Raw genomic sequence first — 23,728 nt, forward strand, 5'->3', positions numbered from 1 at the left:
GCGATTTTGCTCCATGTCAATTACAACAAAAGGGGCTGTTATAAAGACTTGTTTGAGGGGGACTAAAGGCACATCACCCCCTTCAGCTTTGTGTTTGTATAAAAACATCAAAAAGCGTTCTAACTTCTGTTCACATCACAATTATGCTTTACTTTGGGTTGGTTTATTACATGAAATTCCAATTAGAGAGCTTTTACAAAGCACTGCATCAGAAAACAAACACTTTCCCCTGTGCTATTTTGTCAGTGTTGAATTGAATACCATAATTGCATTAGAAAACATTTTGGCCATTAGTCCAGCCTGTTAGCACAGGCAGAGCCAAACAGCTATTTGCAGTTTAATTGTACACAGTTATTATGTTTGCTTGCTGGAACAACCAGAGTCGCCAAAAAGTAAACCTCATGCTCCCTACTGAGAGAGCTTTGTTAGCGACTCATGATGAGTGATCCAGCACGGGTGTATTGTTTTCCAAATAAAATGAAACAACTGTCATATCTATTTACATCTTGCCTCCTGAAAAATGCAGTCTTTCTAAAGATTGATGAACAATTCAATGTCAAATTGCTGTTTCATTACTAGATGACCAGGTTTTCAGCCATCAAGCTCCTGCGGCTCCTCCTGCTTCTACAGCAGCGTCTCAGCCCCCGTCCACAGCCTCCAGATCTCTGCTTCCCAAAGTCAGTCAGTCTGGGTTGCGGGCTCCAGGTTTCTCCTCCAACCGTCTCCCGGCAAGCCGCCTGGCAGCCTTTGGTTTCGTCAGGAGTTCCAGCGTCTCCTCAGCGTCCTCAGCCCACTCCGCTGACAGCGTGCAGAGTGATCCCGGCAGGACAGCACACCGTGAGTTCCCTCTATACAAAAATAATGCTGCTTTTTTTTTTTTTTTTTTTACCAAGTGTGAAATTTGCATTTGTGAAACTAAACATCATTTTTTTCAATGAACATCTTAATCAAAACATTCGCTCTATTTTAACCACATTTTTTGTTGCTTCAATTTACAACGCTTTATAGAAAATCCTTTTGTTTTCACCTATATTTTAGACCAATACAAAGTATTACATAGTTCTAAAGTGCCATAAAATCCAAATCTTAAATGTAAACTCCTTGCAAATAACTTATGTTGAGTCAAATTATATAAATAGCATCTTTGAATTTTTGTAATCTATAAACACCCAGTATGTTTTATGTTCTACGGTCGCTATTAAGTTTTCAGAACCGCCCACACCATGATTCTGACACAACCATGTTTAAAAAATCAATCATAATAATAAAATAACTCATTTCAGCCAATGAAAGCCACATTTCACAATATTGTCACTAACATCTTGCTTTGGTCTTGAGTTGTGGTGAGTCATACGATCTTAGATGGGATGCTGCACGTTCCAGATTAAAGTTTTACACAAACTGTTTCAAGTGAAAACAGTAGCAGTAATTTAAAGATCATCGTAATTTAGAAAGCTCCAAACTAGGTCTGTGCCACAGATTCTGTGAGCAATCAGAATGATAAGAATATATCAAACTCGAACTGTGTAAATTTTCTCAATTCATGGTGTGAAACTCTGAGTTTTTCCAGTTGTGATTTCAGGGCTGCTCGGTTACTTGGCTGAGTTTTGAGGTAGCAGCATGTCTATTTAATGTGACCTACATAAGAAGGCGTGCTCCTGTTCTCCCAGTTACAGCTGACGTAAGTGCCTGCGTTCTCGCCTCACGCACATCAGGCCCCCTGTTATGTCATCCCCTCTTTCCTCACTTCCTCCCTTTCAAGCATAGCGTTTTCATGATTTTTTTCTCTAATAAAAAAAAAAAAAAAAAACTGAAGAAAAGAGTTCATCATCTTACACATACCCTTAAATCAGCATGGTGATCTCTTTCAGAAGAAGTAAGAGTTCCTTTTCTACAAGAAAGCTTCTTTGTTGATCTAGGAGGTTCACGTAGAGACAAAAGCACAAACATTTCAAAAGTAATAAGTATGATACACATGGATTTGTGTGCTAAGGGAATGCTCAAGATTTCTTTAGATTTTCCCCTTCAGTTTCAGTTGGTTTTGATCTGAGTTTCTCATTACAACATTGCACTTAAAGCTGCACTCGGTTAACCATTTTCTTTTCACATGGGCATCTGTACTATTGCTTAATTTGAGAGACAGACTCGATTTTTCTTTGACACTGTCTGGAAGAAAATGTTTCCTGTTTAGTTGGTTATTTCAGCATTTAGACAACAGTATTGTTTATTATTGAAAACTTTTGAACATAAGAATATATATTCAGAATATCTCAAAAGCTGCATCTGCACCAGTCTCTCTAATTTGCAATGAACTACAGAAGCTTGGGAGGAGATAAAAGAAGATCAAGGATGACAGTCATGAGAGGTAAAATACTGGGGGCCTTTGATGAGAATGTGGGTGGGTTTGCTTTTGATTTTGATTGTGTGTTTTTATGTGACCTTTGTTTGTGAGATGTTTGAACTCCTTCATCTATTTGGGTTTAAAGTGAGCCAGACTAATTCTTTCAATCCTTCTGTGTAACATAAATGGGCGTCTTATGTCTTTTTCATGTTTTTATACTGGGAACAGTTTTATGACTATAGTAGCTTCTCTATTTTTTGGACCTGGATTCAACGGTTTTACACGTCGTTGTTGAGCGTTTGATCACTGAAACCTAAAGCAGCATTCGACTGAAACCTAAAGCAACATTCAACTATTGTTGATTTTGAACACTTGATGAAATTGGCATGAATTTACAGTTGAGCCATTCTGTGATTCAGATTTCTAGTTCTGTTCATTTGATCACATAACTGTGCATTTAAATCCCAGTACCTCTCAACATTTCCAAACACTTTTCATATCAAATGTCTTTAAATCTTTTTCCTCCAAAGAATGTAGGCTTATTATATCTTGGGTATTTTTTCCTCCATGTCACTATACTTCAACTTGAATAAAAGCACATCCATGCTGACAGCTGAGGTTTTACACACTTTTCATTCATGGATATCCTGGGAGTTGGTGAAGCTTTACACTTTCCATTTGTGCAGTAAGAGTGAAGCCTGTCCTCGGTTGCTCCTTTTCCCCATTGATTCCCAAACTAAACATGGAAATGTAGATCTCTGGAGGATGCAGACCAAATAAATCATTAAGGATATAGGCAAAATAACGAGGGGATTTTTAGCTCTTCAGTAAAGGAGGTCAGAAAAGTAAAACATTTGAGCATCAGACTTCTCTAAACAGTGGATGAGGATGTGCATTGTCCAGCCGTAATAGATTATTTAGAGTCTATACAAAATAATAAAAATCAGATGAAAAATTATTTGCATTCATGAGTGAAACATCTTGCTAAGTGTTTTTTGACACACATGTGAAAACTTAAAGGTGTTTTATTGGAATTTATGACAGACAAACATAGCATAGCATATAATTGTGAAGCAGAAGGATCATAATAAATTGTTTTAAAATCTTTACAAATGAACTTCTGAAAAGTGTGGAGTTCATTTGTACCCTGTCCCCCGAGTCAATATTTTGTAGAAACATATGTTGCCGAAGTTATAGCTGCAAGTCTCTTGGTGCAATCTTTCTGTTACCACTGCACATCTTAACATTTAAATCCTTGCATACTTTTCTTTTATGTGAAACATCAGTTGTAAAGTTTTACCTTTTCCAATGATATTGTAACTCATAAGTATATATTTGTTCTGATCTGTAGCTCTGGATGTAGGTTTCAGGTTTGCATCCAAGTGGAAGGTGAGCATATGCCCCAGTCTCAAGCACCCTCCATCTGTTTTTGATCCAGGACTGATCTATATTTAGCTCCATTCATCTTCCCCTTTACTGTGACCAGCATCTACTGAGGAAAAGCTCTTTAATACTGTTACGATGATATGCTGTGGGTGATGTAAGTGTTTTGTCACATATTGTATTTTGCACTTTCACCAAAAACATCCATTTTGGTGTAATCTTCCCCTTTTTCCATATAATCACCTTCTTAAAATAATGGCCTAAGTCATTTTTGGCTAACATGATTTTAGGAAAAATAAATAAAAAAACATCTCTTTCCAAAAGATGTTTTAGGCAAAAACAAAACAAGACTTTTGGGAAAAGGGATTTAATCCATTATGTTAGGAAGGTCACAATATGTTTTTTGCTCACATGGGTTGTTTTGTGCTTTCTTTCACCAGTGGCTTTTCTCCTTTTCACTTCAATATAAAAGTTATAACTGGGACGTCACCAATTAAAAGTCGTCCTGTCAACAGATTCTCGAGTCAGATCTGTGGATCGTTGTATTGTTTTCTTTCTACTTTGAAGCTTACTTTGCATTTATCATTCAAAATACCACCAAAATATATGGAGGTTTGTTCTGTAATCCGACAAAATATAAAAATGTCAAAGGATGCAAACACATTGGCAAGGCAATGTGACAATATATTTACAAATGTTTTTCACACACAAACTAATGTAAGCAAGGTCATTTTGAGCCAAAGCTTCAGTAATCACCTTAATTGATTCTTATCAACTGCTTGCATATAAGAGGCTTGTAAATAAGAGCAGAGTAGCCGAGCATCTTGGGAGCTTTAGGTTTCTCTGTATGAAATCAATACACCATTAACAAAATCCAGGCATTAGGGTTGTCATTCAGGCCTCCTCAGTTGTTGCATGGTTGTCTTTATTTGTGTATTAGAGAGGGAGCACCAGGGTTCAGGTTATCCACTCCGGCCAACATAAAGCGCTGAAAAGTGAATGCAGCAGAAGGAGCCTGATGAAGCCTGTGACTGAAAACTCAAATCCTAAAATAGAGTGCTATCCCTCTTATCTGTAATTGTTTTTAAAGAAAAGAATAATCTAACAACGCAAGGAATCAAAATGAATCTAGGGAGCAGAAGGAAGAAGGTGAAGAGTGATGTGACTATAAACACTAATCCAATGAGTCAAAATGAGCAGCAAGCATAGAGAATGGGAAAATGGGATAGAGGGGGAAAATGAACGGAAAGCGAAGCATCAGTGTAGATGGAGGAGAAGATGTCAACCCCCAGATGCCATACAAGGCTTAGATCTGGTCTGAAACTCGTGCCAGCTCACTGCGAACAGATGGTTTCTGTGGTGCATGCACACACACAAGCATGCATGCACACATGCACACAAGTTCTCACCCAGAGAGCAGCAAATTAGATGGGCCAATTAGATATGGCTGCTATTCTGTGGATAAGGAGACTAAAACTAACATGGCTGAAGCTTCTTAAAGCATCAGAGCTGTGACAGGGAAGATAGTCTCATCAAGCTTGTTCAGTAACTGACAGCTTCAAAGTGCATTTCATCCAGCTCACTGTTAACTTGACTTTATGACTGAACCGGCCATTTCATGCTGGAAAAAAACTGCTGGATCGATGGCAGCTAAACTTTAGTGTTTCCTGCATTATGTGCTAAGGGTAAACATGAAGTGTTATTAAATAAATGCTGATTTGATTATTTGTGTAATACGTTTTTAAGATTTTTTGCAAAATATTTTTGTTTACTGACCTTTAGTATATGTTCTCAATTTTATTCTTTGTACTTTTTAAAATCATCTCTTATCATATGGAATCATAAGTATGGAAAATTGAGAAATGCCATATTCTTTTATATAAAAAAGTTTTAATTCTTTTTAGTTTTAGCATTCACATAACATTTTAAAGTGTGCAGTGTTGTTTTTTTCTTCATTTGACTCAATTTATAGTGCTGGTTTACATGGCCCTGCAGTGCAGCCTGCGGCAGTCAAATATTAAACAGAAGCTATGCTAAGGATTTTTTTCCTAACACTTTTGTATTATCTTTCTTTAACATTTGCTAGCTATGTTTTGATCTTTTTCTAAAATAAAATGCAGGTTTTATTGTTCTGCCTTGAGATTTAGAGACAGTGCTTTTTTTCCATTTAATTACTACAGTTCTACTTACTCTTTGTGAGTGAAAGTGTGTGACAAAGTCTGTAAACAGCAGGCACAAATGTATACTACTTACTAAACTGCAGTGGAAAATTGACCTAATCTATACTAAGTGAAGAAAGAGTGAGCGCTATACAAACACAAATGCACCCTGGATGTGCTCAGCTCTTTTGTATGACATTGTTGCCTCAATGAAATGACTGTTGTGTGTCTGGCTGGTAGTAAACCAAAACTAGAAAAATAAATCTTTCATGTTGCTGTCTGTAAATCACATCTCAGAGGTTTGTAGATGAACATTTCAGCGGGCTTGACTCTGGCTCTTGACGATTTTTGAATCGAGTGCAGCTAACAGATGGTCATCTCCATAGGTCCTTCTCTGCCCTGTCTATATGTTACAGGACCACTGTGTGCTGTTCAAGTGTTCTCTAATTTACATTTTAAAATGCTACAAGACCTGATTTTGTATGTGTTTTGGTGCACTTGCTTACATCTTAAATTGCATACAAACACAGAGGAATCTTAAAGGTCACTATAATGAAAATCAATTATTTATTATTGTTACTAAATGATGATTTTTCTGCTGACAATTACAGTCATTTGCCATACAACCCCTTTATTTTTCAGAATAGCTTCAGGTGAAAAGATTCTGCACTTAAAGTCACAGCTCCTTAAATTAAATCAGTTTGTATAAAAGCTCAAAATAGCACAACTGATTAAAAACCCCACATGAAGGTGGGAAATCTATCTTGTAGAAACCTGTGAAAAGGTGTGTGAAATGCTTTTACATGTGTTTGAATGTGTAAATGATATATAACAACAAATTCATAAGGAAAAAGCTGGAATCTGTTTCAAATATTTTAATTACATCATGTAGTGACAGATGAAACATATGTGTGATTTCCACTTGTTTCACATGTTGAATAAGTACCAAGCAGTGTCTAAATATCATGAGATAACCCTGCAAAATATTTTACTTGTGGAAATTATATAATATGCAATCAACAGAAAATCTTCCATGTAGGAAGCATTATTCCACACGTGTTCGACATGTGAGACTAATATCATGTAGCAACATTAGAAACAGATGCAGGGGAACCTATCACATGAGAAAGGTTTTTCTACATTGTGAAAAATGTTCCTTTACTTGTCAGACAGACTTAATTTTTCTTCTTGAGATCATAATGTGCACTTAGTGTGTGCATAGACTGTAAGCAAAGTGGAGATCTGAAAGGTCTTCCAGGCAGAACAGTAGCTTTAATAGGATATTCTGAATTATGGTGGAAGAATGACAGACATTTCCTACATAAACCTCACACAGAGGAGAGGAAGTAGCAGTTAACAGGCAGAACAAACATCAATCTCTTATGGATTTGCTCTTCATACTTAATTACAGCCACTAACCTGACTGTGGTGTGCATCTGTCAGAGGGAACACGTAGCTTAATTAAAAGAAAACTGATGAGATATGATTTAAATATATTTCCAAAGATAATCAGATGTTAAATCATATATTTAAAGGCAATCAAAACTTTGTCGTTTCCTGAAAACTTACAAATATAGAAGTTGTTTTCATTTATATTGTACAACAAAGCTGATATTTTGTAATTTTACTCCCTTAATAGTGTTGTTGATACTGTTATTTTGATTTAAAGTATTTGATAATATCAAAGACACTTGTTGAGATTATTTCACTGAAGAACATCAGACATGATTTATGTTCCCTAGTAAAGATAAACTAAATCAATATAAACAAACCAAAGTGTGCATCAACTTCACCAGTTAGTTTTATGGTCATACTATAGTGTAAAATGTTTAGTTACTTCCAGAAGGAGAATGCATTGATGACTAGGATTTCTTTTTCCTTTGGCAAGTCAGCAGTGCCAGCTGTGCAGCTTATTCCCTGTCTACACTTAATGTGTTTGTGTGAGCACCTGGAGAGGGCACCTTTCTGTAAATTCAGCTGAGATGGAATGGATCAGTTCCTTTAGGACAGCATTTGAGTTTCTTTTGCTGATGGGGAAGCTCCAATTAAGCTGAGTTCATTAAAAATAAATGAGATTTTAAGGCCAAAGAAAATTCTTCAGAGCCATTTCTTATCACTTTAAATCATCAGAATTGTATTTTTCACAACAGGCAAACTGTGAGGCTGTATGTGGGATTGGATAGCTTCATCTTGCTTTTTTATCTATTCATCTACTTTGACTAAAACAAAACAAAACAAACAAACAAACAAAAAATCAGCATTAGTTTAGTTTTTGCTGGAATGTGCAAGAAATTTCTCCTAGAAAATGGCCTCCTGCTGAGGTGTAAAAAATGCTCCCTACCTCACCCCCAGCTGTTTCCTCATTTTCATAATTTCTGTTAAATATGCATAAGATTTTTCATGCACTCTCAGAAAAGGCCTGGGTCTTCTTTCTCTTCCTCTGTCATTCATTTATTTCTTTTCATTGCTCTCTGCTTACTTGATCAGCTTCCCCTTTATTTAAATCTCTTCCTTCCTCTTCTTGTCATTTCTCCTATGGTGTACTTTGTCAATCACTATGTTTTATCATGAATAATTTATTTTATCCAAGGCATCAGTCTTATAATGCCATTGCTCTGCTATTTCTATGTTTACAAGACCTTTTAGAGCATCAGTCAACTGTCTTTTGATCAAATATTTACTTTAGTAGATATTAATATTTCTGAATTCCCATGTGATGGAATAGCAACTAGAGCAGGTTGTAACCGGTCCCTCACCCAATGACCATTTGAAATAGGCATCAGTTAAACCAGAGTCATCTGTAGCTATTTTAGAGAAAGACTTTGGTTTAGTGCACCAACCAGATTATGGGTGTTAAACCATAATATTAATGAGGACAAAAATCGAAAGCTTTGTTAACCTATTTTTAAAATAATAAATGCATGACAGAAAGCGCAGTTATTTAGTGAAGTTATCTTAAAAGGGACTTATTCTGCAAAATACTATGATGTTCACATAAGCATTTTTGTCTAAACAACTGTCACCAGAATAAGTTTTATAATGGTGATCCTCGTATTGCTTGAACAGATCTCACTTTTCGCCACATAATTTGTTTTTTGGTTAAAGTGTATTTGTTATGGTTAAACATGCAGGAGGATTGCTTGTAGAAAATGTTGATTAATAAATTTAATTCAGTTCAGTTCAGTTTATTTATAGCACATGGCTTCAATTCATAAGACATCATCTTAAGCCACAATAAAAATTTCAAGTCAATGATGCAGACGTATCTAGAGTCGAGCTGTAAAGTGATGCATGGACAGAGGGCTCTGTTTGGAGATCTTTGTCACTCTTTAGATTTCAAAAAGCAGCACAATAAAGCTAGTGTTAAAATAATGATGAATTTCTTAATTATTTGTTTAGAATTATCTCTTACTTTGTAAATGTTTCTGTACAGTTTTTTGTCTCTGTTGATGGGAAGATTGAAACAATGTTCTCTTGCATAACTGCTCTGAAAACACGAGGCACCCTGCAGTGAGCTATTCTAATCCCAGAAACCTGAGGGGGTTTTGGCACAACATGAGACAAACCTTCAGTCTTCTGGTGGCACAGAGAGAAGGAAGTTGTTCTACTTGACGAAATCCTAATCTTAAAGCTTCTTTGCAGCAGCCTTAAATTAAACTAGTCATTATTTGACTTGCTCTGCTGTGACATTATTGATCAATTTTGCAGAGATAAGCTTGGGAGACGATGTATTATAGTTGGTTTAAGGTACATAGTTGACAAGATAGCAGTGCTAAAGACTGGAGCAAGCAATCATCAGTATTATGTGTGAGTCAAGGTGAGTCAGTGTGTCTCAATTTGTGTGAATGCGAGTGTGTGTGTGCATCTGAAGAGCAAATGCTGTGATCCAGGTTAGAAAAGGAAGATTGAGGGCAGCAGCAAGACCCTCACGTAACAAACCATTTCTCAGTCCAGTGAGTCCAAATTTAGACGCAACACCAGGGTCACACAGCCATGCAAGGAAAAAGATTGTATTCATGAAAGGTTTGGATAGATGGGTTTTGAGAAACAACTCATTTGAGATTAAACATTTGATTGAAAATGAAACCTGAGAGAAGTAAAATTGTATTTGATGTGTTCCAGGTCCGAGTGTGAGTGAGGATCCTCCGCTCCACAGAGTGACAACGAGCCCTCCATCAACAGATCAACAGAGGGATCCGCCATGTCGCAGCAGCAGCCTCCAGCCCCCCTCCACCCCAGCGTTACCACGACGCTACCTGCCACCCCAGCCAAGAAGCTCACCTGGAGGTCAGTAGAAGATCATAGGTTGACTAGATTGCTTGACTAGATCTGTATGGCAGAGATCTAGATTGCATCTGTTGCTACCACAAAATGTTGATTTAATTTGAGTATGTTTCAGCGCCATGTTATGTAGATCCACAGCAGATCTTTGATCCCACTCCTTTAAAATAAAATGTATGACAGCAGCATTGATAACGGCATGAATATTTTTGCTAAGCACTGTACTATCATAACGTCAAATGGCTCTGCTCCCATAAAGAGAATTGTAAATCTTTCGCTCACTTGGGACTCTGATGTTCTTTAATACAAACTCAAACTATTACAGTAATATGAATTGATCTGTGATATGTACACCAAAATTATTAGCCACTCTGAGAGCAACATTTGAATGACAGCAGAAGAGCATGAGGAGTGAACACACATACAGTGAACCCATAAATGATCTCTCTAGAGGCCCAGAGTATCTCTCTAGGGTTAAATGGGGATTTGCTCAGGATCAGAGTCTTCTCTCCCATAACAGGTCTAATTAGTTTCTTTTCAAAGCTTCTCTTTTCCCTCTCCTCTCTGCCTCATGACAGACTCTCTACAAACCTCTTGAAACTTCCTTTCTTCTCACTTTCCTCCCGTTACCGTTTTAGCTTCACACAGTTTCATCCATAGCACTTCAGTGCAACACATCTAACGTTATTCTGTAAAACCTGCTGCTCGCTTTCCACCTAACACACCTCCAGCTGTGTAAGAGGTGTAATGTTGCGCACAAGCAAATGTGCAAGCACAAAATGGAAAAAAAAAAGATTAGAAATCCCTATTTGGAACCTATTTTGGCCTAGAAAGCCTGGAATGTTACAAGGAGCATGAAGGTGATGCTTATGTAAACCCTTGAATGCCCTGTTCATGTTTGACAGATGATACTGAAAGATATTTATAGCACGCATCATTGGGGATAGCAGGAGATGAAAGGGAAGAGTAGAAAAAGACTGAAGGAAAGTAAAGAGCAAGTTTGATGATTGTGACACATGCAGACATACCTATATACATATACTATCCAGCTAAACGTGCCTCGATTAAAAAAATTAATACTTTGCCAGATGCTTCCTCTTATGGATTTTAAAATTTTGTATGATTTTCTAGGGATGAAACCACCCACTGATTGATCAAACTTGTGTTTTGACAGTTGGCAGAAAGGAGTTTCAGCGGAGTTCAGAGGTCACACGTTCTCTTCCTTCTTCGCCAAAAAGGTTGGCAGTGGTTCCCCCGAAACTCCAGTCCCCAGGTAAGTTCTTTAGTTGAGTACTCATTAAAGCCTGTTTTGCATATATATCACATTTTCATTTCAGGGCTGCATGAAAAAAAGCAACAATGCATAAATTCACTCCTATGGACTTTTTATTGTAATAAGCAATTTGTTTTGGACTTTGGGAGTAAAAACTTGCAGACTGCGCCTGTAAAACTGAAAATAAGAACGTTCTCTGCTATCACTGAAAGATTCAGAATAAAAGGAAGAACTATTGTGAGGCCAGCATTTGACTTATAAATGAAAAGGTTCAACAAAGGTTGTAAAAACTACTTTGAAAGTACTGTACAGGTGCATCTCAATAAATTTAAATTTCATGAAATATAAACATGAAAACATAAACAAAGGTGATCACCTCACTGAATGAAATCAGACTATATAATTTTTATAGAATGTATATATTTCTCTTTTTGAAAAGAATTACTGAAGTAATTTTATTATTATCTCTACCTTTACAGTAAATATAAATGCAAACACCTGGTCTTTGTCTGGTTCTTCATATAAATATTTCCTTAATACATTGTTAGTTTGATCCTCATGTTTTCATTCCAAAACTACATCTCAGCTCCTTTCCTCCAGCTCAGCCTTTTGAAATATTTTAAACTATTAAATTTACCCACATCCATGTCGTTATTCCAACTATGTCGTACTGAGCTGAGCACACACATCCATCTATGATTTGATTTAGTCCATAAAAAGCAGAGCTTTTCCTTCTTCCAGTTCTGCAGTGGTGAAAAAAAAAATTGTCATGGGATTGCAGCAAACATCCAAATGTCTCCTTATGAAAAAAGTCTCCTCAGGCTTTGTTTTTTTCTTTTGTTTAATATTTCCACTGCAGTGTTACTGGTCCTTACTTTCCTCTTTGCACCTCACCTAATTTTACCTTTACTTATATAATCAGACAAAGAATTTCCTTCTGCCCAATGAAATTTGCATGTCTTGACATGGATTTATTATTCAGTGATATTTCCAGGCACCTGTGAAAATCCAGGTTGTAATAAATAAATGTAAAGTTACATTCTGTTTGCAGTCTTTTCAATATCTTAACAGAACCCCAACAAAAAAAACAAACAACTAAATCTAATCTCTGCTGTCAGCAAGATCTTTCCTCAAGTTTTCATCATTGTTGCTCGTGTTAATATTCCAAATCTGTTCTCCCGGCTCTCATCTGCATCACACTCATTTAGTATTCAGTATCCTCTCTGTAACCTTTCAGATGGAATCTACAGATGTCTGCAGGTATCGGTGCACATGCGTGCTTGTCAGGAAAAGTAGGGTGGAAATGATTTAGAGAGGCACGCACAACAGGGAATAATCATGGATAAATGCTAAGATCTGCTAAATGGTATGGTTTTTGAAAAGCTAAGCCTTTTTTTCCCTAAACCTTATTCACTTCCTCTTTCAGGGAAAAAATTATGTACTTTTCTTATCATCTTTCTTTCTCACTCATCTAAATGGGCGTTTAGAAATGTATCATTATTACAGTGATTCAGCTCCTCATCCCCGCCCCCTCCTACTCAATATTGCTTTGCAACTCTTTTCTCTCTTTTATCTCACTGCTCTTTCTCTTATTTTATCCCCCGGTCCCACCCCACCTTTCTCCAACCAATTCTTTCCCATTACCTGGGACCCTGCACCCCAATCTCTGCCTCACGTTGTCATGGAAACCGCTCCCTCTTGCTCCAGTAGGTCCGAATAATCTGGCTCAGGCTGGGGATGCAAAGGTGCAGACATTTGGGGGATAGTTATTTGGTTTATAGGAGGGATATAAAAATTAAAATAACTGTTTTAAAACACTAACATTTCAAAACTAAAAGATATTGTGCACCTTTGATCACAATCATTGACAAGGTGGCACGCACACAGGTAAATTAACTTGTCTGTATGTCAGCTGCAACATAGTGGTTGTCTCCCTATTGGGAAAAATGATGAGGTGAGCATGTTTGCCCAGCTTTCAAATTACTCTCATCTTTAGTGGATGAAACCTTTACTTAGATTGATAATTAACAAGTATATACTAGCACAAGTTATTATAAAACCCTAAATGGTCACAGTGACACTCTCTGTGGATTAATTCTTGTTCAGAACAGACATTAGTCCCATTTATCATAAAATGAGAGGCGGGGACATCAGATTAGGAAGCACCACAAAGCTTCCTTTGCAGAACAGATTTCATTAAGTTGCAATCATTTATCTCATGAAGCCGATCATTAGCAGAGGGTCAGTTCAAATCTCTCCTAATTTAACAGCTGTCAGTTTCATTAGTACAGAGAATTAAAAATTAGATCATGAAGATATATCCAGTGTGTTGCAAAAGTTTTCACAAACTTTCAACTTTTTCACATTTTGTGGAATTGCAGTGATAAAATTTTAGATTGACCAACAGTGAATAACTGTAAAATAAAATAAAAATCATACATTAACATTTTATGTTAAAATGTTTTCACATTTTACGAATGAAAGTCTGGAAAGTGTGGTGTGTTTTTATAGTCTGTGGTCAGTGGAACTACCTTTTGCTGTAATTACAGCAGAATGTCTTTTGTATAACTGGAAATTGAGGTTGTTGCTGATTGTTTTTCACCAAAAAGCAAAACGTTTAGTCATATTGAATAAAATCTTTCTAAGAACATCAATTCTGAAGTCTTGCCACAGATTCTTGATTTTGATTTGTATCTGGAGTACATGCAGACTTTGATACACTTTGAACTGATTTCTATCCTGGGCTGCCTGTTGAGTCTCCTCCCAAGATAGTTGCACTCTATTTGTTTGTTAGGTAACTTCTGACTTAATTTAGGAACTGAAAACACATGTAAAATATATTTTTTTAAAATTAAGCTAAAGAAAGCTTTATATTATGTTTTCCCCCCTTGTGAAACACATAACTGCCTCTGAACTGCATTGTTGCTGAAATGTGTTATACAAAATAAACTTGACTTCGACCCATTTATAGCCTCTGCTTGCTTTTCTTCGCTCTAAAGTCCAGCCTGGGCAGCGACCTGCAGCGGCGGTGCGGGGTTCCACTCCTTCAGGGTCACCTCGGCGTGTGGCTCCCCTGAGGCCGCAGCAGGAACACCAGGAGAACCTGCAGAAAGAGAAAGAAGAGGCTCAGCAGAAAGAGCAAGAAAGGCAAGCTGATGAAAAGGAAAAGATGGAACAAATGGAGGAGGTCAGTAAGGAGAGAGCCAGCCTAACTACTTAAAGTTTGCTTTCTTCTATTGCATTTATATACATTTATTTGTTGTTGTTTTTTTTGTTCTTTCTTTGTCTCTCAGGTTCATAGGCTGCAGAGGTACTGCAGCCATCAGGAGAAGCAGCTGAAGGCTTTGAGGGATGAGCTGCAGAAAACTTCTCTAGGTCTTGATGCTTTTATCATCACCACTCAGCATTATTGCCTCAAGGTAGCCAAAATGAAATGATATAATGAAAGCATGACCTTGTGCCTGTTCCACAACAGTGGCCCTATTCCCAATTAACTCTGACTTCACATGCCATAAAGCAGCCAAATAATCCTCAGTGGAGAGTAGAACTGATGATCAACGTTGTGACTTTTGTCTTTGCCTCTGATTTTCTGTGACACAACTTTTGATTATCTGCCAAATTTGTCTGTTCTCCTCCATACACTTTCCACATGATGTTTCCTCCTACCATTTTTCTCTGACCCTCGATTGTAGCAAACACATGTGCAATGCATGTGCAAACTGTGAACATGAATAGGGACGGATGGATAATTTCCCACCATGAGGTGAGATTCAGGATGATGAGTCAGAGTGACTGTGTGAAGACGGGCTCTAAGTTAGCGTGTCCGAACTGGTTTCACCCTGCCTGATGATGTGTTTAAGGCGCTGAGACAGGAAAGCAGTGATCCTGTCTGTATCTGTCTGACTCCTTTATAGTCATTGTCTGAGGGCTGCATTCGGCACACAGCACAGAAATGCAAAAGACAGGTGGTGGGCAGCAGAGATGGTTTGAGCACCCCCTGCTGATCAAAACTGCACAGAGCAACTGTTGTAAATGATATATGCCTCATTTGGACTGACGTGGTTTTGCTGTGCTGCTCATGCAAGTCACGTACACTCCCCCTTGCAGGGCAAATGCACCCTTCCAAAAAATGAAATTAATTGAAAGTGACATTGAATGTGTAAGAACAAGGACGAATGGACTTGTAGTGTACTAGTCAGGAAAATATAGCAAATATCGGTAGAGCCGAAGCAAAATGATACATGGTTTTCAAATTTTCTGTTGATAAAAATGGAAAGAATGTATTGTACATATGTGCTCAGTCAGACTGGATGGAAGGTGTGTGTGAATACTAATTTTTAAATTCACAGATTTACACTTTGATTGGTCTCATTTTAACAAATGAGTATGAGTGATCTAATCTATTTTATTGCAGCTCTGGCTGTATTCTGAGAGATGTTGACCCCTCTCTCCCTTAGTCTGTTGCAGCCTCTGAAAGTTCTTCTTCCAGGATTTAGCTCCACTCACTTCTCGTCAACTCTCACCATATTCTATGTCCCAGTTTTAAAATAAAGCCTATTCAAATTGGGTGAATAATCGATTATTGTTTTGTTGCTGTGTCATTCACCCTGAGGACTTTACAGAACTGCTGCGTATATACTCAGATTAAATTACTATCAAGTATACTTATTCTAAACTCATTTTATGTCTTAATTCATAAGAATTTTTAGAAAAGTGTGTATCCTATTTTTCTGTTTATTTTGTTGATTTTTGGCAAAATGTGAAAATATTCAAGTCACATGAATACATACTGAATGTTTGCAACGTAGTCTCAGTGTTTGCTTATGAAGTCCACATGTAAGCTCCTTGTGATCTGCTGTATACTTGTTACGGCTAAAAGGAATACAAACTTTTTACTGATAATTACTTTGAGATTTTTCACAATGTCTAAAGTATGTAGTTGTATTTTCTGTAATTTGCAGAACAAAACTGCTGAGGAAGGTCAAAGTGAATTGTCCCTGGAGTTGAAGAAAGCTCGAGAGGAAATGAGTAAGTGAGAATAGATATGACTGAATACTGATGTAGACATTTTCTCTTGCTTTATTGTATAATTCCCAAGAGTGTATTTGTCAATTACTTTCACAGATTTTAAACAGTAATTCACTTAATTATTAAAAATGCAATATTTTTTATTTGTAGCTGTTTCTTTCCCCAAGCATTTAAATACATCTTTGGCTCTCATAAATTTATCTCACAGACTGAATATTTAATGAGAGTAACAATATCTAAATTACGCTGAGTCCTGATTAGCATATAAGCCAAAAAATGTGATTTATTCATATATTTATTTGTCTTTCTACAGATATCATCAGAATTCTTATGTTCATTTTTTTTTCTCCAAGAGTTTCTGTTTGAACACATTTTAGCCACTCAAAATCAAAGATTCTCTGTTAAAGTTGAAAATTTTCATTTCCTTTTGTAATCTGCTTGATGTGCAGCCTCCCACTCGGTGCGCTGGGAGAGACTCCAGCAGGACAAAACAGCGCTGGAGGTGGCGTTTGAGCGTGAGCTGCAGGAGCTCCAAGTGCAGCAGGAGGCAGAGCTGGCTGCGGTGGAAGAAGGCCTCAGGAAGTGTCACGCTGCTGAGGTGGAGCACCTGAAGGCGGAGCATCGGTTGGAGATGGAGGAGTTGACGACTCAGCAGCAGGAGCAGGTGACAGAGAGGATTTAGGGGATGGGATCCAGTCTATCATGTCCAATGTGAACTGTCAAGTTTCTTGTATTTGTGTATATATTTATATATTTATATATGTTTGTGGATGTGTGAGATGGAGGAGGTGACAGTTAACCACCAGGCAGCTATGCAGGAGCTTAGAGACATGCATAATATCACCATGGCAACACTGCATGAGGAGCATGCTCGTACCATGAGAGGTATGTTTTTAGATAAGAAAATATATATATATTTTATAAATATAAAATTGTGATGCATAAACTGCTCAAACTGACTTCTCATTTTGTTGTGTTGCTGTGTTTGTGTGCAGACTTGAGAAAAGCTCATGAGCAACAGAAGCTCCTCCTAGATGAAGATTTTGAGAAACTCAGGCTATCTTTACAGGTACGGTATTATATCTGCAGAAGATAGTACTTTATGAATTCTTTATACTTGCATGTTCAGTTTCTGCTGTTTGTCTTTGATTAGGATCAAGTAGATACACTCACATTTCAAAACCAGAGTCTAAAGGACAAGGCCAAACGCTTTGAGGAAGCTTTGAGAAGGAGTACAGATGAACAAATCATTGTGAGTATAAGTCTACGTTTTCCTAAACGGAACCATCTGCCTCACTCCTCAAGAATGTCTCTAAAATGAGTCCGATTCAGTTTGGCTTCTTTATAAGTTATTGTTTTTAACAGGATGCTTTAGCTCCGTACCAGCACATTGAGAAAGATCTGAAGAGTTTGAAAGAGGTTGTTGAGATGAAAAATCAGCAGATTCACCAGCAGGAGAAGAAGATCTCAGACCTGGAGAAAGTGGTAGGCTCAAGTAGGCCTTCTCAAGGCACAATCTATCAACCTTTGCATGCAAATGACAGATGCAGAGCTTTCTGGATTCCGATGATGCTGAGTGTTTGGTTAATTAAAGGTTGCATTCTGAATTTGAGCAGGCTCAAAAGAACGTGTTTCTCGAAGAGAAGATCCAGGTTCTGCAGCAGCAGAATGAAGATATGAAGGCTCGTATTGACATGAACCTCGCTACGTCTAGGTAAGACACATCTGGAAAGCATTGTGAATCACATTTACAGATATTTACTAAATTGGGCAGAAGAGCCTCTGTGTTATACAACTTCATGGAAATGTATGTCATTTCAGCGGCTTCTGGAAATGAGAAGCTGCAGATCTTGTAGTGCAGGATCTGCTGATATTAACACAATATTTTTTTAATTGAATTGAGTCTGTTATTTGAAGTGCTATCTAAATTATTTTTGTGAAACCTTGAAGGTTACGGTGAGTAGAATAAGTTCTTCTGATCCCTACTCAGTATGGCTGAATAATTCTGGTGTAAGCTGACTTTCAGCATTCATGTTTAGATTAAATTGGTATAAGAAAGCACTAAAAGTCCAATTTCCAATATAATCTTCCGGGCTTAAACGTTGGAACCATGACAAACCAAGCTAACGTGTCAATATAAAAGATGTCCATGACCGTCCACTCGTTTTAAAGGGTTGGTTTTTGTGTTTTTTGGTTTCATTGGGTTAGTTCTAAGATTACATTCTATTTCCTGCTTCATGCAATCATTTATCCTTCCCCATACAGGCAACTGACAGAGGAGAACGCCAACCTGCACGACTCTGTAGAGAAGGAGAGCACTGAGAAGAAGCGCCTGAGCCGCAACAACGAGGAGCTGCTGTGGCTTCTCCAGACCAGCCCCCTCATATCCCCGGCCTCTTCCCCGCTCCACCGCTCCTCCTTCTCCACCTCCCCTGTTCCCTCCTCCCCGCTGTTCTCCTCCTCGCCCTTGGCAGGGTGCGACTCGCCCACCCACTGTCACGGCTGTCCCAGGCAAGCTCAGTACTGCTCCCCATCGCACAGAGCTGCCGTCAATCAAAACCTCTCTCCCGGACCGGCCACGCCCACTCACAGGGCCGCTTTCAATCACAACTACTCCTCCGGCCCGAACACGCCCACTCACAGGGCGTCGTCAGGTTGCTGTAACTCAAACACCTCTTTACAGAATTAAAAGCAGCTTCCAAATCTCACCCAATCCCCGTTTTTTCGGCAGCACTGCAAATCTTTTCTTTGTAGGCATGAATGGTGTTACAAAAAAAGTAACTAGAACCAGTTACCATAATACTGTACAGACACTGTGAACCACTCTGATGGTGGTGTTCATGATGCAGAGATTCTATAGGTTAGATATACAAACACAAAAAATGCTGGCTACCACTGAATTTACCAGTCAGAGCGTCTGACTGTTCTATGTGTGTTCATGTCTTTTTAATTGCACACTGTAAATATTGTTAAAATTAGAACAGGTGTTGTTGATAGGTAAACCTCCCCTGCATGTGTCCTGCATAGTGCAAATGTAGAGATGGAAATTACGCATTCAGTTCACCAGAATATGATACTTTGGTGTGGAAAAATGCATTCACATGCACACACACACACACACACACATGCATCCTCAGTACAATAAGCTGTTCTCCATTAGAATAAGATGTGGAAGGAGAGTCAGTTCTCTCCTTTCATCTGGACTAAACAAAGCGCCTTAAACTTGGTCCTACCACCTCACCAGCAGAGAGTGACCAATGTTTTATTTATAAAGGACTTCGGTTCAAGAATTGGTTTGTAAATCGAAGCAAATTGCCTCCTCGACTTCTATTTGAGTGTTTCTAATTAGCTCAGTGCTGATAGTTCAACCTCCTCGGAGCCATGTTACCTGCAAAATACTGAGAACTTTGTGTATATTTTACAGCCTTGCCAGGTCTTCCTTTACAAGACAAGCTCCTCTTCACTTCAGGTCCCTCAGGTCAACTTGCAAAATCTGTGTTTGCTGTTTTCTACGTACTTCAGTATGAATGTGCAGTCTGTTGTGTCTCAACAACAGCAATCACAACACAACACAACAGTTAACGGAGCGCTCGGAGCTAAGGGAAACCTCGCACAGGATTTATTGTTTTAATTGTTGTCTATTACTTTATAGTGCAATGTTTAACTGATTTATTTATTACATGTCTTTTGCTAATTAAGCAAGCATGTACTGTGAAAGTCTTCCAGTTTTAACGTAAAAATGATTATTGCTGTGATCTATTTATTGATGCTGAAATGTTTAGAAAAAACACTAATCATCAGTGTTTTTTCTACACTGATGATTAGAAAATATTTGTGTTTGTAAGTTTAAAAATATTTGTCAGGGGACAGAAGTGGAATACAGATATACGACCCCAGTAGAGCAGATAATCTGGAGATCCCAACTATATTGTACATTACACTGGTTTGAATATGCAAAAGTATTCACATCCCTTAAATATTTTCACATTTTATGGCATCAAAACCCCAAACTTTTTTGTTTTATAAGGATTTTATGTTATAGACCATCACCAAGTAGCCAGGTTTACTCTTATCCATAGCAAGTAGTTGTCCATTTTATTAATTTTGAATAAAACTCCATGATAGCTCTATCTCTGCAAGGATGCAATTGTGAACACCCACTTTCAACTCTCACCACAGACTCTTATGGATTTAGGTCTGGACTTTGATTGAACCATTCTAGCACATGATTATATGCTTTGATCTACATCATTCCACCCCCAATGTTTAAAGTCCTTGTCCTTACTTTTCCATTTTGAGATGATCAACAAAACAATATTCTGTGAGGTGTACTTTATATTTAAGATTTTTTGAAGTTTAAAAGATCTGTTTTGTTCCATGTCGCCTAACTTTGTGTTTGGTCTATCACAAAAATCCTAATGAAATGCATTAAAGTTTGTTGCTGTAGTGTGACAAAGAGTTGGAGGGGCATGGATTCTCGGTATCTGTGGTGCAGGAATGCATAGTGTTTTATTTCACTGAGTGAACAGAGGACATGTTTAGAACAAACAGGGCATAAATTATTGGATTTGTCCATGGATGCAGAAAATGCTAGGTTAAACTTCGAGGGGACTGTCTTGTGTAAAATGCGTCTAAATTATGTAGGTAAAGCAAAACAAAAATTGTTTACCTTTTGTGATGTGCTCAATTAGTGTAGAACTTGTAGAACCTGTATTTGTAGTACCTCTTCATCACCTTTTTTGTAATACACTTTAATTTACAAATGGTAATTCATTTATACTTTTGCATACTAAAGAAAACCACAGCATCCTAGAATATCTCATTCAGGGAAATCTGAGTTGCAATTTATAAGATTTTCTTTCTTTCTTTTGTACAGCTGCCCTGTAAAAACAATTTTAAAAGATTTCCCCCAAAATTATTTCACAAAACGGCAGAGCACAGCACAAGCCAACTATACCCATATAAAAAGAGTAAAGGTAAACAGAAAATTTTACCTTTTCACTATTTCAAATGGTGTCTTATGTCTGCTTCTCATAGTAAATTACCCTCAGAGTCATGGTCTTTAGCCTGGTTTAAGATAATATACTGTGAGCTACAGATCTCTATCCGCAAAATCGAAACAGTTTAGACTTTACCTACTGTAAATAGATAGATCTAGAGAGTCAGTGTCAACAGTTTTACTACCAAGGGGAGCATGCATTTGGATTAGTAGTTATTATAGTCGTATTTATTGATAAACCGACATTTGGGAATTGAAGTAGTCGGGTTTAATGGGGTTTTAATGTGGAGATCTGGTGCTGGTCATTAAAAAACTCTCTTGAATACTTACTCTGCAAAGAAAATGTAAAAAGATATTTACCAGCACACTTGATTTGAATGTTTCCACCTCAGCAGGTGACCTTCATTTAAACGTTATTGGACCAGGCTTTCAGTAACAATTCTCCAGTAAAGATGTGTGCAAAAGCCTTTAAAATAAATAATAAATTCTTTTTCTTCCTCAATGGTTTTCTGACAGAAACCTTTGGACATTTATTTGGAAGGTAAAGCTATTCTTCAGCCTAACTTTAATGCGTTTTCTCTCATCTTTCCCATGCTGAAGAGTTGCTAGCAGAAATTGGCCCTTGTGTCATGGATTACCTATTAAAAGTTTTTCACCACGGCTGAATTCAATGATTATTGATTATTGGTTCTGGATTTTGAGAAGTATTTTAGAAATGAGGTTAAATTAATCCTCCTACCCCCTTATTTAATTTAAATGACAAATTGCTGCAGCAATAAAAGAAATATTTATTATAATGCTCTTTACACATCTTTACTGGGGGTAAAAAAAAGTTACGGGAGATGTTGGTCTGTAACTTCTTTACCAGCACTTTTTGATGGTCTTGAAAATAACTTTTTTCATTACACTTCAACTTTTTGTATGATGTGGACACAGGGTTGAATACTCCTAGCAGAAGAATGTCAAATGCAGAGCTGGAGAAATGTATTGAAATGGTCACAATTATTTTATGTCTTTTTTCTACGCTGATGATTTTAAGAATGTCTGCTCAATTGTAAAAAGGAAAAAAAATAAAACAACAAAAAAAATAAACTAAACAAAAATACCCACACAAAAAGAATGAGGGAAAAGAGTACCAGTCAGAAACTGTGTTTTCGGATTGTTTTGGATCATTTTTCCTCACTTACATCACTAAAGGATTCCTCCTAAAGGTTCACCTCAGGCGCAAAAACTACAGTCTTCAAAGATGCAACAAATCTATTGTTTACAAATGGCAGCATACAGTTCTGAATTTCAAAATAAGTCTTTTGCATGGACTACAGTTTCTAAACCCTAAACTGGTATTGTAAAGACCCTGCAATGTGTCCCGTGGACATTTGTGTCTCACTTTGCTCTGAATGTCAAAATTGTAATGATTGCATTTTGTAAAACTCTTTCATGCCGTTTTGTTTACTAAAGAAGGACCTCTTTTGTGATCATTTTGTAGCAGCTATTGAATATGTAGCATTTGGTCAAATCTACTCACAGAACAGCCTGGATAATTTAATATATTTGGCAATGTTTTTAACACTCATGTTGGTTTCTAAATGCTACTGTGGCAAATGTGGCTTGTCAACCTTCAATTCAATTACTAACATTTATAGAGGTGATCTTTAAAACTTTAGCTCCTATGGATTTTGATCCTGAGACGAGCTTTTTGGTGCTGATTGTATGTTTGAATGTAAATACATTTACAACATGAGTTGTGTGTCTTAGTGCACCGACAGAAATAGAAGCATGTTTTCTCAGCCTTTGCTGTCCTTGTTCTCCGTTTCTCTTCTTTGACCTCTTTGCATTGTCCATGGCTAGGTTGTAACTGTAGCGTGGGGAGACGTACAAGAGGAGGAATAAAATCATTCATCAATGTAATGTGAACACAGTATGTTGATGCCTTTGTTTGTCATTTATGGGGAGAGGACAATATTAAAGTGTTTAAGAAAAGGTAACAGTGTTTGTGCTATCTTTTCAAAATGAGCTTTCAGAATGACTTGTGCCATTCAAGAATCTTTATCCAACTGCAAAGTATATTCCTTATGATATCCAACTGCAAGTGGATATTCTCTCATATGGCACTACGTATATGGGAAGAGATATAGAGTGCCTTTAAAGTGTTGGTATTCCTTGAATTTTTTAAGATACTTTTTTATGGCGTAGTTGCAAAGATAATGCATTTTGATGGAATTTTGTTTATACATTATAAAAATGTAGTGAGTAATTGTGAAGTG

The 23,728-nt window shown here is 37.4% G+C and overlaps 1 protein-coding gene across 2 annotated transcripts in view; it reads left to right on the plus strand.

Annotated features, from left to right (window-relative positions):
- The window catches only part of mtus2a (microtubule associated tumor suppressor candidate 2a), a 41,391-nt gene extending 17,954 nt beyond the window's left edge, over positions 1-23,437 (plus strand). The window contains exons 4-16 of one of the 2 annotated variants that reach the window (XM_044140909.1): positions 580-837; positions 10,006-10,170; positions 11,339-11,437; positions 14,437-14,624; positions 14,731-14,856; positions 16,399-16,465; positions 16,915-17,129; positions 17,245-17,350; positions 17,461-17,534; positions 17,619-17,717; positions 17,831-17,950; positions 18,079-18,179; positions 18,731-23,437. In XM_044140909.1, coding sequence (XP_043996844.1) covers positions 580-837; positions 10,006-10,170; positions 11,339-11,437; positions 14,437-14,624; positions 14,731-14,856; positions 16,399-16,465; positions 16,915-17,129; positions 17,245-17,350; positions 17,461-17,534; positions 17,619-17,717; positions 17,831-17,950; positions 18,079-18,179; positions 18,731-19,154 — 2,042 coding nt within the window. In that variant the 3' untranslated portion in view covers positions 19,155-23,437. The remainder of the gene's footprint in view (positions 1-579; positions 838-10,005; positions 10,171-11,338; positions 11,438-14,436; positions 14,625-14,730; positions 14,857-16,398; positions 16,466-16,914; positions 17,130-17,244; positions 17,351-17,460; positions 17,535-17,618; positions 17,718-17,830; positions 17,951-18,078; positions 18,180-18,730) is intronic. The other variant, XM_044140911.1, reaches the window with a different exon arrangement.
- Positions 23,438-23,728: the final 291 nt, after the last annotated feature.

This window comes from Gambusia affinis, linkage group LG15 (genome assembly GCF_019740435.1).
Source record: "Gambusia affinis linkage group LG15, SWU_Gaff_1.0, whole genome shotgun sequence".
NCBI classification, from domain to species: Eukaryota; Metazoa; Chordata; class Actinopteri; order Cyprinodontiformes; family Poeciliidae; genus Gambusia; species Gambusia affinis.